At 40.8% G+C, this 17,069-nt stretch overlaps 1 protein-coding gene across 1 annotated transcript in view; it reads right to left on the bottom strand.

Annotated features, from left to right (window-relative positions):
- Positions 1–615: 615 nt before the first annotated feature.
- LOC143297396 (E3 ubiquitin-protein ligase RNF115-like) overlaps positions 616–17,069 on the bottom strand; it is a 17,053-nt gene continuing 599 nt past the window's right edge. The window contains exons 2-9 of the mRNA XM_076609729.1: positions 16,092–16,141; positions 14,410–14,488; positions 12,966–13,141; positions 11,562–11,618; positions 10,553–10,628; positions 8,088–8,181; positions 6,293–6,408; positions 616–4,446 (exon numbers count right to left, since the gene is read on the bottom strand). Of these exons, the coding sequence (XP_076465844.1) occupies positions 4,276–4,446; positions 6,293–6,408; positions 8,088–8,181; positions 10,553–10,628; positions 11,562–11,618; positions 12,966–13,141; positions 14,410–14,488; positions 16,092–16,141 (819 nt within the window). The 3' untranslated portion in view covers positions 616–4,275. The remainder of the gene's footprint in view (positions 4,447–6,292; positions 6,409–8,087; positions 8,182–10,552; positions 10,629–11,561; positions 11,619–12,965; positions 13,142–14,409; positions 14,489–16,091; positions 16,142–17,069) is intronic.

Raw genomic sequence — 17,069 nt, 5'->3', positions numbered from 1 at the left:
CCACCCCCTCCCCCTTTTTTTTTTCCTTCTCCAAATGAACATGATATCAACCGACCTGAAAATGTGTCTTTCTGTTGTGAAAACACGCTAATCATATATACTGTGTATATGTCACGACTGTATGCAAATATTCCTCTGAAACTGAGCAAGACAATGCATGTACAAACAAAATGTGCCATGGAAAAATCTTCTTAGTTGAAAAGACCGAGCACTCATTACAGTCAATTTCCAACAATAAATGTAAGCATTTCAGTTGCAATGTGATTTCATTACCTCAGCAGCCAAAAAAATACTCGGGGGGGGGGGGGGGGGGGGGGGGGGGGGGGGGGCCTACATTTTCAATGTTGTTTATAAAAAGGATTTGACCAAACTTAGTTCAAATGCATAACTACCATATAGTCTAAACTGCGCATCTGAATCACGTTCAGACTGGATGCTTTCCAACATTACAAATGATCTGAAACCATTTCCCCTGCGCTTCATATACAACAGGCAGAAGACACTTTGACACTGAACAGAAAATGTGGCTGGGAAATCAAGTCCATTCAAATCTGTGCATACTGATAAAAACAATTCTGGTCACACGAAATAACATTCATCTGATGACATGGCAAAAAGTCATGTTCACACATGTCATGAGATGTTTCTGCTCAACTGACAGGCCATTTCAAAGCCTCTGTCAACAGTCATTCTTTACATTTTTCTCTCTCCATGCTTTCAGTCAATCAGACCATCAGGAAATAAGAACTGTGTCAACAAAATGAATCTGTCAATTTTGTCCACAGCTTCTAATGTACGCTGTGTCGATAGTATCACTTTTGACTCTGGTGGAAACAAGAACAACATATCAAAAAGGGTTTTATGATACAGCATGCAGGCACACACGTATACAAAATGGGGAAAAAATACACACTTAAACACACAATGCATGCACCAATACACCTGCATCAACCAAACACACACAGTTTCAATTTCACTCTCATGTACTTGAATGCGCACATACACACACAAGGTCAATTTGCAGTTGTTGGTGTGTTTTTTTTTACAGTCCCTTCCCTACAACCATAAGTGTACACACACAATTCACAGCTCAGTCCAAATCCTTTGAAGATGAATAATCAGCCATCACACTACCCTGACACAGAAAATACACAGATCCGTTTCAATAACCAAAAAAAAGCCAAAGCATTATCCCTACATGTGTTAACATATGACCTTGAGAACCTACTACGAACCCTGCTCAGTATAAACAAGCCTATGATACAAAGAACACACTCCAACCACAAGCCAACCAAGGGAAGGGAAGGCAGTCCCAGACAAATCGTCCCCAATGTGGGGTGGGGGGGTGGGGGGGATAACTCTTCATAACGCTGCACAAGAAAATGCACTTTGGTTTGAAATAAGCGTGGAAAAAAAATATGAAACCATAGTTCCCTCAACTGCAGAACCAACTGAAACCAGCAATCAACCCTTTGGTTCAGTGCTGGACTTAAGTTAATTTGTCAACATACTTGCACAGGATGAATGTCAGAGAATAGTGAGTCATGTAATGACAATAATGACAGTCTTGCTTTCAGTACATTTTTCTCCATGTGTTTATGAATGCTGGTACAAGTGTAGAGTTTCAGTAGATGTGTGATATAGCATGTAATCATCATAGACCAGCGCGCGCGCACGCGCGTGTGTGTATGTGCGTGTGTGCGAGCACGCGCGCGTTTGTGTGGTGGTGATAGCCTAGATGTGTGATATAACATGCAAATATCAAAAACCAATGTTTGTGTGTGCATGTGTGTGGTGGTACTTATGTAGATGTGTGATATAGCATGTAAATATCATATACCAATGTGTGTGTGTGTGTGTGGTGGTACAAGTGTATATGCGATATAGCATGCAAATATCATAAACCAATGTCTATGTGTGGTGGTTCAAGTGTGGTGGTTCAAGTGTAGATGTGTGATACAGCATGTAAAGACCAAAAACCAATGTGTGTGTGTGTGTGTGTGTGAGTGTGTGTGTGTGGTGGTGGTGGTGGTGGTACAAGTGTATGAGTGATACAGCATGTAATTATCGTAAACCAATGCGTGTGGTGGCACAAGTGTATGTATGATATAGCATGTAAATATCATAAACCGATGTGTGTGAAAGGTGATTACAAGGGTAGACACATGGTATAGCATGTTCATATAATATACTAAAATGTGTGTGAGCTTACAGAAGTCCTCCCAAAAAGCTTCGATTTACTGACAAAAGTAACTTATTTACAGAAACAAAACAAAACTGGCCCATCGTCCACTTTTTTAGCCACAAAAAATCTTAAATATTTTTCAACTCACACACACACACACACACACACATGCACACACACGCGCGCGCTCGCACATGCACAGTGACACACACACAGTTTATCTAGATACACTGGAATGAAATCAACCCACAAGAACAAAAAAGACACAGGTTTAAATTTTTTTTTTAAATCACAAATATCTGGAGAGAAAGCCAAAGTGAAGCAAGAAAGGGGAGGAAAAAAAAAAAGAAAAAAAAAAACATAAAAAATGAGCTCAGACACAATGTTTAATGTTGCATCAAATGCCACTTCTGACGCCTTCTCACTGTTCTTAACTTAGAATTGAAGAGATCTCTTCTGAACAGGTGCATACTTCCATTATGAAAACAAAACTTCTGATCATGAATGTGCCCTGCAGCATCTGACATATTCGAAATACCAAACAGAATAGAATAATTTTGACCAAACTTCTTTTTTTTTTTAAGGCAAAAAAAGAAAAGAAAAAAAAACGAAGAAACTTTTGCGAACTCAAAAATACTAACGGAAGCCAAATATTGTATTTGATGTGAACAGTCTTCTGTCTCAGTTTCAAGGTGCACAGACTTAAACCAAATTCGCCACACCACATTTGCTTCATAAAAAAGATAAGAACCAAAAGGTTGTCAGTGGCAAAGTTCTGTAGAAAAAATCAATTTGATAGGAAAATACACACACTTGCTGTCAGAAATAAAGAAATGTTTCTAAAGGGTGACGCTCTTGCAGCAGTGACACACTATCCCAGGGAAGAATAGCCCGAATTTTGCACAGAGAAATCTGTTGTGACAAAAGAATAATACAAAACAATACAATATCAAACTTATTATGTTCTGCCAAATGTAACACTGATCTCTCAATCTCATCCTGCTTACCGCATCATAAAAAAGGGGTGACTATCACCACCGTCACTAGTGTCACTACCTACCATCCTAACAAGTTTAGTTCCTGGAACATACCACGTGCAGTCACCAAGAAAATGCCAAATGTAGAGTAAAATTCCAAAGGAAAGGCTCACCACAGCCACACACAAACACACCCACACACACACATACACGCACGCACGCACAAACACATGCATGCACGGACACACACACAAACACACACACAGACAACTGAGACTGGATACATAAAGGATCACAAGTCAAAAAAGAGCTGTGTCCATGTACTGGTTTACTGGCCCTCGGTCTGATTCAGATTTTGTAAAACCTACCATTAGCAGAAGCACCATGCTCCAACTAGAAAATAACACATGGTAAACTTCTGTGGTCTGACACAGCAAGTGGCTGAATTCAAAAAAGCTTCTTGATAAGATGATTCCAAACAAAGCAAGTTAAATCAATGGAGACTTCGCCCAAGCCTCTCCTAACCTCAACCCCACCCCGCACCCTCCCCTGCTGTTTCATTTCAGGTGATGTACAAAGTATGACAAGTGCAAGTGATGAGTGTGCTTCTTTATGATTAAAAAAAAAATGATTCAGAGAGAATGGCCAACACTGATGTGAGACTGCCTGACCTTGCAGGGGAAATCAATCAATCAATAAACAAACAGATACAAACTTACTCATCTGTAACGGACACCCCAGTTTAATGGACACCCAGTTGTTGGTTGTTTTTGTTGTTTTTTTTTAGTTCTCAACATTCACAATTAATAAATAAGGTGAGGAGGGGAAAAAAAAAGTTGTGAATCTAAAAAGAACCCATCTCCCCCCCCCCCCCCCCCCCTCCCCATCCACTTCCCTCAGAAAACAACAAAATTGCAAAATCCACATTCTGCATGTGAGCGATTCCTGACTTTTTCCCTGCCAATACATTCATCCATCCACACACACACGCACACAAAAGCGTCTTTCACTTGCGAACACACACACACACACCACACACACACACGCACACCAAAAATGTCTTTCTCTTGCACTCAAACACACACACTCACATACAGACACACTTCGACCACTTCAGTCCAAACTGGGGTTGGTTTCTGTCGAAGAGCTACTGGCGCTGCCCCCTGGCCTGGAGCTGTTGGGTGGGGGCAAGGTGCCGTCGGGGGAGGGGAAGGGGGGGTCCGAGCCCACCGTGGACGTGTCCTGTCCGTTCAGGTCTTTGCGACACACTGGGCAGGTGCCGTGCTGCAACAAGCGTAGAACATGTGTCACACTGGACCTCGGTTCATCATCCCTGGGGGAGGGGGAGGGAGAGGGGGGGGGGGGAGAAGGGCGAGAGCTGGAACTGAACCCAGACCCTCACAAACACTCTATTGGCTGACGAGTGCCTTAACCATTCTGCGACCTTCTAACAGTCAACAGAAAGCTACTGATGTGAGTCCGTAAAGCAGTGGCCTACTGGTAATGCACCCAGCTAGGAATCAAGTGTTCGAGTTCCAAAACTGGACCAGGATTTTTACTCTTCACTCCACTAGACCTTGAGTGTTGGTCTGGGTGCTGGTCATCACAGACGATACGATAAACCAAGGTCCCGTGTGCAGCATGCACTCAGTGCATGTTAAAGAACCCATGGTGACAAAAGGGTTACATTCTATCTGATTCTATCTGATTGTGCAACATGCTCCTAGACAGACAAACATATATATATATAGATGGCACTGCAGTGTCACAATGTGTTCTACCCAAAGAGAAGCAGCCCAAATCTGACAAAGAGAAATCTGTTGTGACAAGTTGTACAATATCAAACAATAACAGTTATCCAGTCTGAACCCTGCACTGCTGCTGCTCAGTCATTTTTTTCGGAGCCAAGCTGGGACAGTTCTGATTCAATATCAAGGTGTACTCACTCTTTGTCTCTGTTCTTCAATTGGTATATCTAATGATTTATGGTTACATATCAACCCAGCAAAACTATACCGTTACATTTTTTTTTAACATAAACCGTCTCCTCCCCACCCCTTACTGCCCCCTCTCCCCTACTCCTCTCCTCCCGCCCTCGTCCACCTTTTTTTTTTTCTTCTCTTCCCCTTACCCTCCTCCCTCTCCCTCCCCTCCCAGACCCTCTTCTTTCCTTCATCCACTCTTTCCCCCTCAGCTCCACTCATCCTCCTTTGCTCTATATGTTCTCTCTTGCGACTGCTCTACCCTTTTTCTGAACTGTTCTCTGTACCTTTCTGTCTGCCACTCACTCATTTCATTTCCATGAAGAAGAGTGTGTGGTTCAATGCACTGCTTTTCTTATCTCTTGTGAGTCAACTTTTACCAAGATTCTTCAACTCAGCTCAAATATTATACAACCTTATGAAATCCAGACAAATTACACTGATTAATAATATATATATATATTAATCACAATAAAACTAATCATTTCAATAACATGAAGATCTATCAACCACTGCAGCAAAGTGATTAGCTTCACATTTTGACCTCATGGTCATCCGTTTGAACCCCAGAGACATATCACAAGATTGTGTGTGTGTGTGTGTGTGTGTGTGTGTGTGTGTGTGTTTGCTCACTGGCTCCTTCCCACATTTGAGTGCGCTACAGCAGACTGACACCACAGAGACAAGTGCCATCCGCTTCACTGATGCATCTTTGCTTCCTCAATCACACTTTGGAACAGATATTATTCTAAGATGTGCGCACACACACATACACACACACACACACACACACACAGAAGAACTCAAGACCCTGAAGCACACCTGGGGGGTATCATTCAGAGACTGGCCCAAAGCAGAAAAAGAGTGGCGGTTCTTCATTGCTGCCCTACATGCTAGGGGCCATAACAGGCAGTAAGGAAGTCAACACACACACACACACAAACCTTATACACACAGAAACGCACACAAATAAGCACACACAAGCGGTTCATATAAACAACAACACATCTGCACACACACACACAACCTTATGCACGCAGAAACACACAAATGTGCACACACTCAGTTCATATACACAACACACATGCACACGCACACACAAACACACACACACAGAGTCAATTCCCATAAGACTAGCCCTGTCTCACCAATTCTAACCAGGGCAGGATACAGCCGTTGTGGTAGTGGTGTTCACAGGGCAGGCGCCGCACCTTCTCCCCAAGGACAAAGTCCTCCATGCACACTGAGCACTGCATCGTCTTATCTGTTCACGACCGACAACAGTTGTTCAACGTCATCGTCTTATCTGTTCACGACCCACAAGTCTTCAACATCACTGTCATCTGTTGACAACGCATAACAGTCGTCAACGTCATTGTCATCTGTTCAAGACATACAACACTTGTCAACATCACTGTCATCGTCTTGTCTGTTCACAACAACACTGATGTCATTGTCATCATCTTGCCGGTTCACAAGAGTTCTACATTCATGGGCTGCAACTCCCATGTTCACTCATATGCAGGAGTGGGATTTTATGAGTATGACCGTTTTCAACCTGTCATGTAGGCAGACATACTCCATTTTCAAGGGTGTGTATCCATGCTGGGTATGTTCAAGTTTCCGTAACCGACTGAACACTGCCACTGATTACATGATCTTTAACATGCATATTTGATCATCCGCCTGTGTATACACATGAAAGGGGTTCAGGCACGAGGTCTGCACATATGCTGAGTATGTGCTGGTTTCCATAACCCATCAAACGCTGACACTGATTACAGGATCTTTAACATGTGTATTCGATCATCTGCATGTGTATACACACGAAAGGGGTCCAGGCACTAGCAGGTCTGCACATACACTGACCTGGGAGATCAGAAAAAATCTCCACACTTCTAACCCACCAGATGCGCTGAAACCAGGGATCAAACTCAGGACACTCAGGCGAGAGAATCCAGACCCGCTCTGACCATTCAGCCAGTGCACCAGTCAACATGAGTTCAAAAGGCGCTTACCACTTTTTGTAAACATCTCATCAGTGCTGTCACTGAGTTTGCTGAGTACAAGTAAAGCAATCCGTCTTAAAGAGAAGTCCAAAGACAGAGTGTTGACAGACATCCTGACCAGTAAGCTCAGTCTTATCTCAATGATCTTCACTGATGTGCATACCCCTCAGCAGCAGTCAAAAAAAAAAAAAAAAAAAAAAAGAAGAGAAGAGTAGTATCTGCTCTGTGCATTTTCTCTATGAAGGGTTTAATGTTATATCTACTCTGATGCCCTGTGCAACTGTTGATGACTGGGGGTCTGTGCCTGGAACATGAGACACTGTGAAACAGACCCGTTTGCACATCACTTTTTTTCCAGAAGTGCAAAAACAGAGGAACAGAGGGGAAAATACACAACTACTTGCAGACATACAGACATGTAGACGAGTCATGCATGCAAAAGCATGCATGTTTATGCATCCATAAATCAGTGTGTGCCATATGTGTAAAATACCAGTCAGAACAGTAAAAATCTCCTAACCTGCTGTTCGTTAAAAATAAAATGTTCAACTCTGGTGAAATATGTGTTTTGATTCCTTTACATTATATCCTTCAGTGCAGTCATAATAACATATTCTTTCTGGCCCATTTATCCTCCAAACAATCATTTCAATAACTGCTTATCAGGAATTATTCAATGTACTAAAACTGCAAAGTCATGCGCCCAAAAACTATTTCGTTAATCGCAAATTGGAATCATTCTACACCAATACTGCAAATTTATCCACCCAACAACTATTTCGTCAATCACAAATCAGGAATCATTCTACACCAATACTGCAAATTTATCCACCCATCAATCATTTCATCAATCACAAGTCATGAATCATTCACTACAGTAACACTGCCAGCCCTCTCTGTGGAGACAAAAGCTGCCATGCTGTTGCCCACTCACCGACTTGCTCCTGAGTGATTTCAACAGTGGGCAAAGCCTCCACTTTCTCATGATCTGCCGGTGGGGGACCCGAGTTCTCCAGTTGGTTCAGCAGCTGGGGCAGAAGGCAACAGAGCAAATGAGCAACAAGGTACCATGGCAGAACTGGTTAGGTGTTAACCCTTAGCCTGCAGAAGGATTCAGCAAATAATCAAATCATATTTGTCGGGGAATATTCACAAAAAATAGGTAGGCATAGTTAAAAAAAAAAAAAAAAAAAAAAAAAATTCTGGATGAATTTCTCAAATGACAAAGGTAAATTTTTTTTCCCAAGGAAAACGAATTGACAATACAGAAAAAAAATGTTTTGTTATATTCAATGAAAATGGGATCCACAAGATTTTTTTTTTTTCACACATACACCATTCCCAGCAAAGAAATGTCTGGATCAAAATCCTCAGCTGACTGTCAAACCCACTAATCTAAAAATAGGCACACTGCCACACCCACCCCACTGTCCTTCCCCCAACTGACCTCTTGTCATGGTTCACATTTCATACTGTAATATGATACCACCCCCATCCCTACTACCACCCCCGGGGCCAGTCCTTCACACACGGTGTCTTCTTTTCTCAAATCATTCAATGCAGTCTGCTAGGAAAGTCATCAAAGTCTGTTTTCTTTTGGTGAATAGAAGGCTGATATTCTTTATCTTCCACTTCCAAAGAATCGTCAGACTGCACTTTATCTTCTGTCTTCTTCAAGCATTCATTCTGATTTTAATTGAACAGCTGCTATATCCTGTGTCATGTCGTTTACTTTTGCTCACCCTCAACTTTGACAAGACGTTGCCATGTTTTGAATTTCTGGAGGGGCACCTAACTTCCATAATGATGTTAAAAGCTAAGAATATCTTAACTGACCTTTCCACTCTCCACTGCAACCAATAAATGCAGAGCATGTAACTGTGCTTGAGAGCAGGAGAGTTATTTTCACAGTGACTGGTTCACATGAACAGCGAGTGTCAACCATGTCTGACCCAGTTTCTTCCTAGTGACAAGGCAGACAATAGATTCAGACAAATGGGCCCTATTGTGGCTATATAACATTCCGACTTTAATCTGTTTCAAACTGTGTGTGCTTTCCTGGATTCGTTTACAAGTCATCAGTGTGTGTAAATTTTGAACAAAAAATATGGATACTTACATCATCTCACTGTATGACAGCATAGGAAGAGAGGAAGTTTTACATTTTGTCCCCAACTAACTGGTCATGTTACTGATCAGTTTGGAGGTTTTCAGTTCATAAATTCTACCATTTATTTCTTGGCAATTTTATTTCTTACCAATACAAATACTGGCAGTACTAAGTGAGTTAAACTTTAGTTACACAACAGCATGTTTGAGTTAAACTTTAGTTACACAACAGCATGTCTGAGTTAAACTTTAGTTACACAACAGCATGTTCACAAAACTTTATTCAAAGAAAACCTACTGAAACATTTTTTCATAACAGTCAGCACCCTGCATACTGTTATATCTGAAACTTGTGGTTGCTTCCATTGGACAAAGCACGTATATCTCTGATCTGCAGTGGCCATGTTCAATTTCACTTTCTCGATCAGTTATATTCTCAATCGGTGTCTTTTCTCTTTCTATTATTGTTCACCAGCTTTTTCAAGGGAATGGAGCATGTTTCTGATCGTGTGCAAACTCAGTGTACGATAAAGTATGGCTTTGACAGTGCTCTCAGTTATGGAAAGCCCTGAAATGGCTGGCTCCTTTGTGGTTGGTAGACCGAGCTATAATAACGCAACATGATTCGATCAGTTTTAGTGAGGCTGATCTACATAAACTGCAGTGCACCTGCACTGATGGTAACAAAGTGTTGTGTGTGTTTAGGCAACAGCTGTCTTGAGGAATATGGTGTTAAACCATTGAAATAAAAAGTTCAACTTTTGATTCTTTCTTCTCGTTTGTTTGTGGGCTGTGACTTCCACATTCACTCATTTACATGAGAGGGCTTTTAAGCATGTGACCATTTTTACCCACACCATGTAGGCAGTCATACCCCATTTTCAGCAGGAGTGGAGGGTGGTGTGGGGGTGGGGGAGAGATGCATGACGGGTATGTTCTTGTTTCCATAACTCACAAAAATGCCGACACGGGATCTTTAATCAGCGTATTTGATCTTCTACATGCATATACACACGAGCAGGGTTCAGACACTAACAGGTCTGCACATCTGTTGACCTGTGAGATTAAAAAAAATCTCCACCCTTTACCCACCAGGCTCTGTGAACAGGATTTGAACCCAGGATCCTCAGACTGGAAGTCCAATGCTTAAACCATTCGGCTGTTGCGCCCGTCCAACTTTTGATTCTGAGTTAGGACATTTCTTCTATATGCATCCAGAATGAGACAACCGAAACCAGCAAAGTCCAAATCCCCCGTGTTCACGGTCCCCATGTGTGGAGCACAACTCACCTGTGTGATGATGGAATCCAGACCTCCTGCTCCCCAGGCATAATCTGCTGGGTTCCCATGGAGTTGGAACATATTCCTGAACACACATACCAACACAACTGTATGCATGGACAGACACCCTCTCATATACACAGACACAATTTTCTGACAGTTTATAATACTGCAAACAGTACATAAGAGCAAGGAGTAAAGAAGAATATAGTAGTACTGACATGTACACTGGACAGCAAAAAAACAAAATTAATAAAAATACCAAAAAATTTCACAATAAAACACAAACTTATGTTCAGTACTGTGATCTGTGAAACCAAAGGTGTTGTATCAAACCCGTTTATTGACTGTGTATTCAGACTCAGCTAAAATCACAGCTAAGTAATAGAGATAGTAAGACAGAAAATCAATTTTAAAATATCTGAAAACTTTACCGATTCCTTTCATTTTAATATTCAGATTCAGCAAAATGAAGATTGAAACAAAAAAAAAAAGGTGAAACGTGATAACCAAAAGCTTAAAGTCTTCACTCCCGAGAGCAAGGTTTCGGTTGCGCTCCTTTTCTCTGCATTCAAATTTTGTATTATGTGTAGCTGACACATTTTGTACTTTCCAAAGTCAATTCAGGTCTAGATTGGAAGCTGCTAGGCAAATCTCGCTCTCTGCCATAAATGAAGCCAAACCGTAGCTTTATTAGGCTTTTATTTTGAATAAACCTTCACCGACGTCACAGTGTCAGACTCTGGTGAGAAACTGGCTTGATTCAAATCGCCCGCCATTTATAGTCCGGTTCAGGCTTTAAGATGCTTTACAAAACATGACACCAAGAAGTACCCATAGTAACTGAATTTTTTTGATAGTCATAGATCATGTGTTATATACAAAATTATTTTTAAACAGATAGTGTGAACACTGCATTAGCTTTAAAAGAAACCATTGTAAAGCTTTTATGGCTGAATGATTAGGCCAGTTTTTGAAACGTGCAACAGTAAGTATTTACAACCAATTTTCAACTTACACTGGTATTCCTTGCATAGCATCTCCGCCCAGTCGAGTAAGAAAATAGTTTATTAACCTGGAACAAATACAAGCACACATCTTGACATTTAATGATAGATGCAACAAACACAAACACACACACACACACACACACACTCACGTACACACACATGCGCACACAATGTGATTTTTTTTTTCAATTCAGAAGAGTATTCAGTGAATACATATGCTGTTACCAGAATGATTTTTTTTCCATCTTCATTCAATGCTGACAGTTCAATCCTTCCATCCTCCTTTATCTAATTTACAAAGAAAATGATAATGATACTAATAAAAAGCACTGAATTAGTGAATGACAGTAACCTAATTTTATTCTTGCTTGCCTTGTTTAATAGGGGAAAATCTCTCTGGAGTTTCTTGTAACTTCAGTACACCATGGAATTTCAACAGAACTGGTTCATTATTTGCACACTGAGATCCTCATATAACTTTCCAGTCTGAACTGTTGGCTCTCATTCACATTTCGTATCTGTTCCATTAAACGTTCACACAGTATTGCTCAAGTCATATGAATGTTTATTTTCTGAATCACTAACACTGACACTGCCTGATGCAAACTTACGAATGTGGGTGAGTGGAGGAGAAGGGGGTGTGAGGGGTGGGGGAGATGCGAGCAATGAATTTATCAAGACTGAGCTTTAGTTGTGGATGAGGTACAAATGCAGCTGGTCAAGTGTAATTAAAATGATAGACTGACTACTCAAACTGAAAGCGTGCCTCAGGAAAACTTAACCACTGCACATAAAACCACAAACATCTGAAAGCACAAATTGTTCCAACGAACTGGGAGATCTTCTTGAGTATGGAGGTGTGCTGTGAAGGGAGATAGATATCTATGTGCAGGGTGGGGGACTGGCAGGGCCTTAGCTTTTAAATGAATAAATCACAACTGATGGTACCATACTGTATCTCATGCCTTAAACCAATCGTGGACAGCTACAAAACGATGTATAGCATCAACACTAATTTTCCAGCACAATAATCATCTCTAACATAAATATCTTACATTACAGTGTCAATGATATGTGGCTTTTCTTACCAAGTCAACATCAGTCCAATTACATTAGTTGCTGTGTTGCACATTCTATTGAATGTTCATGTTCTGAGACTGATTGTGCTTTGTGTGTTTCATGTTGTATGTACTCCAGCCAAAAGACAAATTTCTGTGCACTCACAGACAAAACAGTTACAAGTATCATTTTTACCTTGTCTTATCTAGCGACTGTATCACTGGAGATTGTGTAACTGGTCAACGTCTTTCCCCTTCAGTCAGGGGGGTTTGGCCTAAATCTGAATAAGACATTCCATATTCAGAATAGTCAGTAATACTGTATGTGGTATTGGCTTTCACACAGTGTCTCACCCTTCCATGTATGGATTCCTCCCTGTCCGCACTACTTGCACGCTGGTGTGGCCGGAAGGTCCAGGCCTTGGGTCTCCCGGACCCGAACCCCCGGCACCTCCTGCTGGTCTTGGGACCGCTCCCCCGGGCAGCTGCATGGGGCCAAATGTCGAGGAGAGGAGGGCCTGCGTCCACATCTGTCAGGGAAAAAACAAAAACAACCCAGGCCGACCTGTGTACACTTCAGTTTATTTCTCATGGAGGCATCACTGTGTTCAGATAAATCCATACACTACACCACTTCTACCAGGCAGATGCCTGAGCTGACCAACAGCATAACCAAAAACATGCTAGTCAGGACTTAAGCGCATGAGAATTTATTTGTGTACCAACCTAAATGGACTTCTTCTACAGAATTTTGCCAGAAAGCAACTTTTTTATTGCCATGGATTAGTTTTACAGCGCGCCAAGTGCATGCTGCATACACAACCACGGATAATTGTCTCATCCTAATGACTAGACGCTCAGTTTGATTTTTCAGTCAAACCTCTTTCTGTCGAACTTGGGAGAACAGCAAGAGTGGGAATTAAACCCAGACCCTCACAGACACTGTATTGGTAGATAAGGGTCTTAACCATTCTGCCACTTTCCTCCTGCATAACTATATGCACACACAAAAAAGAAAAACGAAACAACCAACCAGGTTTTTTCTTTGTTTTTGTTTTCTTGTTCCTATTGCCAAGAGTTCCCTCAAACCATGCTGTATTAAGCAAGAATACAAATGTATTAGCAAAAATACACATGTATAAGCAAAAATACAATATAACTGAACAATCCAGAGACATGCCATGAGAACACTTTACACTGACTCACCATGGGCATGGAAGTGGAGAGAAAAAAACAAATGAGGTTATCATGACCCTCAAAACATGATGACGGGTTACAGAATTTGATGAAATTTCTCTTTTCTTGACAATAAATGCTGCGGATGAGGATGCTCGTTGGTATGGAGGTCTGTTCAGGGTTTGAGACTCCAAAAGCACCATACTCTTCGCTTCCTTTCATGAGTTACCCCAGTGCCATCCAGTCCTAAGAGATACAGACACTTGCACTAGATGCGGAAGTGGATCGGTCTGCACACCTTGACAGCTCCTAAAGAGTGAAACTTCATTGTTAGTAAAAAATAAAAAAATTATAAAAAAAAAACCCCGATTAATAATAATAATAATACAAATAATTTGATCTGACCAATACTCAGTGAAGTATCTGACGGAGTTGGAGAGTCATCATATCAAACATTTTTTCTTTTATTAATAATTTTTCTTATTTTCGTTTGACATGGCTATTGTTGAAGATATAAACAACATATACACCGATGCATACACTGGTACATACATTTAATTCTACACATGTATACAAAGAAAGATACTTGGATCCTCATGTCAAACTTCCCCCCACCTCCTACCTCTGCAAACTGTGCAGCTGCATCCTGGGCCTGACTCTGTGGTGAGGGCTCGCCTGGGGTGGGACCCGAACTGGCAGACCTGAACATGCAACAAAAGCACAAAACTCTAGAACAACCCCCCCCCCCCTCCTAAAGAGTTCTGTATGTGTGTCTGTGTGGTAACCAGCTGTTGTTGTTGTTGTTGGGAAGTTTGTGTTGTGAGAGGGGATGGCAATTTTGTCACAGATTTTAGTTTGTGCATATGTGGATCTGTAGAGTGGATTGTGTACGTGCGTGCGTGCGTGCGCGTGTGTATGTGTGCAAACAGCACTCTGAGTGAATGTATCAATGTTTTGTATGCATATGTATATATAACTATGACAGATGAAGGAACGTATCATTTCATTCATCATCTATATTATACCTGAAATATGTACACAACCAATGAACCATGCAATGCAAAGAGCTGCAAAATACATTCTTCCGTGTCATGTCTTTTTGATGAGTATAAACAGAGGTCACACATACAACATGCACTTAGTGCATATGAAAGACTCTGCACCAAAAGGGTTGTCCGAGGCAAAATTCTGCAGAAATTCCACTTTGATGGCAAAACAAATACCCTTGCACTGTTGCAGAAAGAAAGAAAACAAAAACTGGGTGACACTGCACTAGGGCAATATGCTCTCCATTGGGAAAGCAACTCATAATTTCACACAGAGAAATCTATTGTGACAAAAAAGCAATGCAATACAATATATCCCTTGTTAATATGTCGGTAAAGGACTAGCTTTTGCAAATGAACCAATGATTCTGAGAAAAGGCAGGAATGAATCAGTGAATGGGCTGAAGCCAAAGAAATTTATATACATAATTATCAATTGCCAGAATGACCCAAGGTACTCCATAACCAACACTGTTCTCGATCAGCATCACAGAGAAAGATTTCCAAATCTGAAAAGGTGTGCTGCTTCTGCTCTTTCATGCCTTTTGCAGACTTGAGACTGGGAAAGATGTTTCAGTCCTGTGTCACCCTCAAGAAACAGGCTACTGTCAGAAACCGAGAACAATCTGCTTTGTATATCAGTGAGATAGCAAAGGTCCACACAATCAAGCACAGCCTGGACTTATTTGCCTTTAGGAGCTTAATGCTTAAGATAATGTTATGAATTGTGTTGTTTCACAGGGTTTTTTTTGTCTCCATGTGTAATGTAACTGGATTTTTCAGTTGGGCAGTCCTGATGTGGCCTATGCCCTTGTGCGGTAGGCTGGACTATAAGCAAAAATGTCCAATCTCAAGCAGAAAGCCAGCCAATCCTGAAACCTATGTCACAATTCAAAGTGTCATTGTTCGTATACTAGTAGTACTTACTAGTTATATAGTTTACGAGTCTAACAGTAACAGGTTAAAAAGACAAAAACAAAAACAAAACAAAAAAACTTCAGTTTGTGCAAGTCATTTATTCTTGAACTTTTTGCTTTTGTGAATATGAATATAATGGGGAAAGGAGGGAGGTGGGCGGGAATAGCTGAGTTACAAAAAGATGTGCTGTCTCTTATTCCAACAGGTTTTGACCAATCCCAAACCAATGCCTAAACATGATTATATGCAAAAACACGCACATGCTACACACACACACACACACCAAACTACTAATTACAAAAAGTATAATAACCCTATGAAAAAAAATTCCCTCACTTACACAGTCACTTCTTCAATGAAACCACTGTTGCATCTTGGACAAATGTATTCCTGAAACAAAATAAAAAGGCAATATTCAGAACCATTTCCAATTCACAGATGAATCTTTTTCCTGCTCCTTTTGGATTAAATTCAAGTAACATACTATCTTGTAGGGGTGGGTGTGCGCGGGTGATGGGGGCAAGGGGGGGGGGGGGAGAATGGGTGTGCGCATTCATGTGTACACCTGTGTGTATACTGTGCTTACATATGTATCTGTGTATACACTTGTGAGTATGTATGTGCATGTACTGATGTAGATACAAGGGTACATGTGTGTGCATGTGTGTATGTATATATATATGTGTGTGTGTGTGTGTGTGTGTGTGTGTGTGTGTGTGTGTGTGTGCATACATGTGGTACTACAGTAGCCAAACATAATGTGCATGGATAAAATTAGATGAAAAAAAAAAGAATGTATTGATAGTCCAGGATTGTATGTGACTTTGTTTCGTTATATTTTAGCAAGAAGTCTATAATGAAGAAAAGACTAAACACAACAAACTGAGAGGGAAATGGGGAGGGGGAAGGGGGGGGGATATGCATTTAAATGTCATAACTTCTAAATAAAAATTACATTTTTTAACTCCAGTAACTTATTTCAATTTTTGCCCTAACTAACCAAACCCACATACATGATACAATGGCTGATTATATATATATATATATATATATATATATATATATATATATATATCTGAGGAATAAGTCCCCTAACTGCTTTAACACTAACTTCTACAAAGCAACCAACATTACCGTTTTATCTAATATAACTTCCATTTTCAGTTATGCCCAGGCCACTGTGTACCTTCTGTCAATAAATAAAATGTCAGCTATGACAACATTACACTTACAGTAAATTTCATTTTCAGTTTCGCAAGTTTCAGAGTACAGAATGTTTTACAGCTTACTTCTAAAACATGGATCAGTGAGTTTTGCC

Source organism: Babylonia areolata, chromosome 22 (genome assembly GCF_041734735.1).
Source record: "Babylonia areolata isolate BAREFJ2019XMU chromosome 22, ASM4173473v1, whole genome shotgun sequence".
Lineage (NCBI taxonomy): Eukaryota > Metazoa > Mollusca > Gastropoda > Neogastropoda > Buccinidae > Babylonia > Babylonia areolata.
Note: the sequence above shows the minus strand (reverse complement) of the source record. Positions and strands in the feature narration are given on the sequence as shown.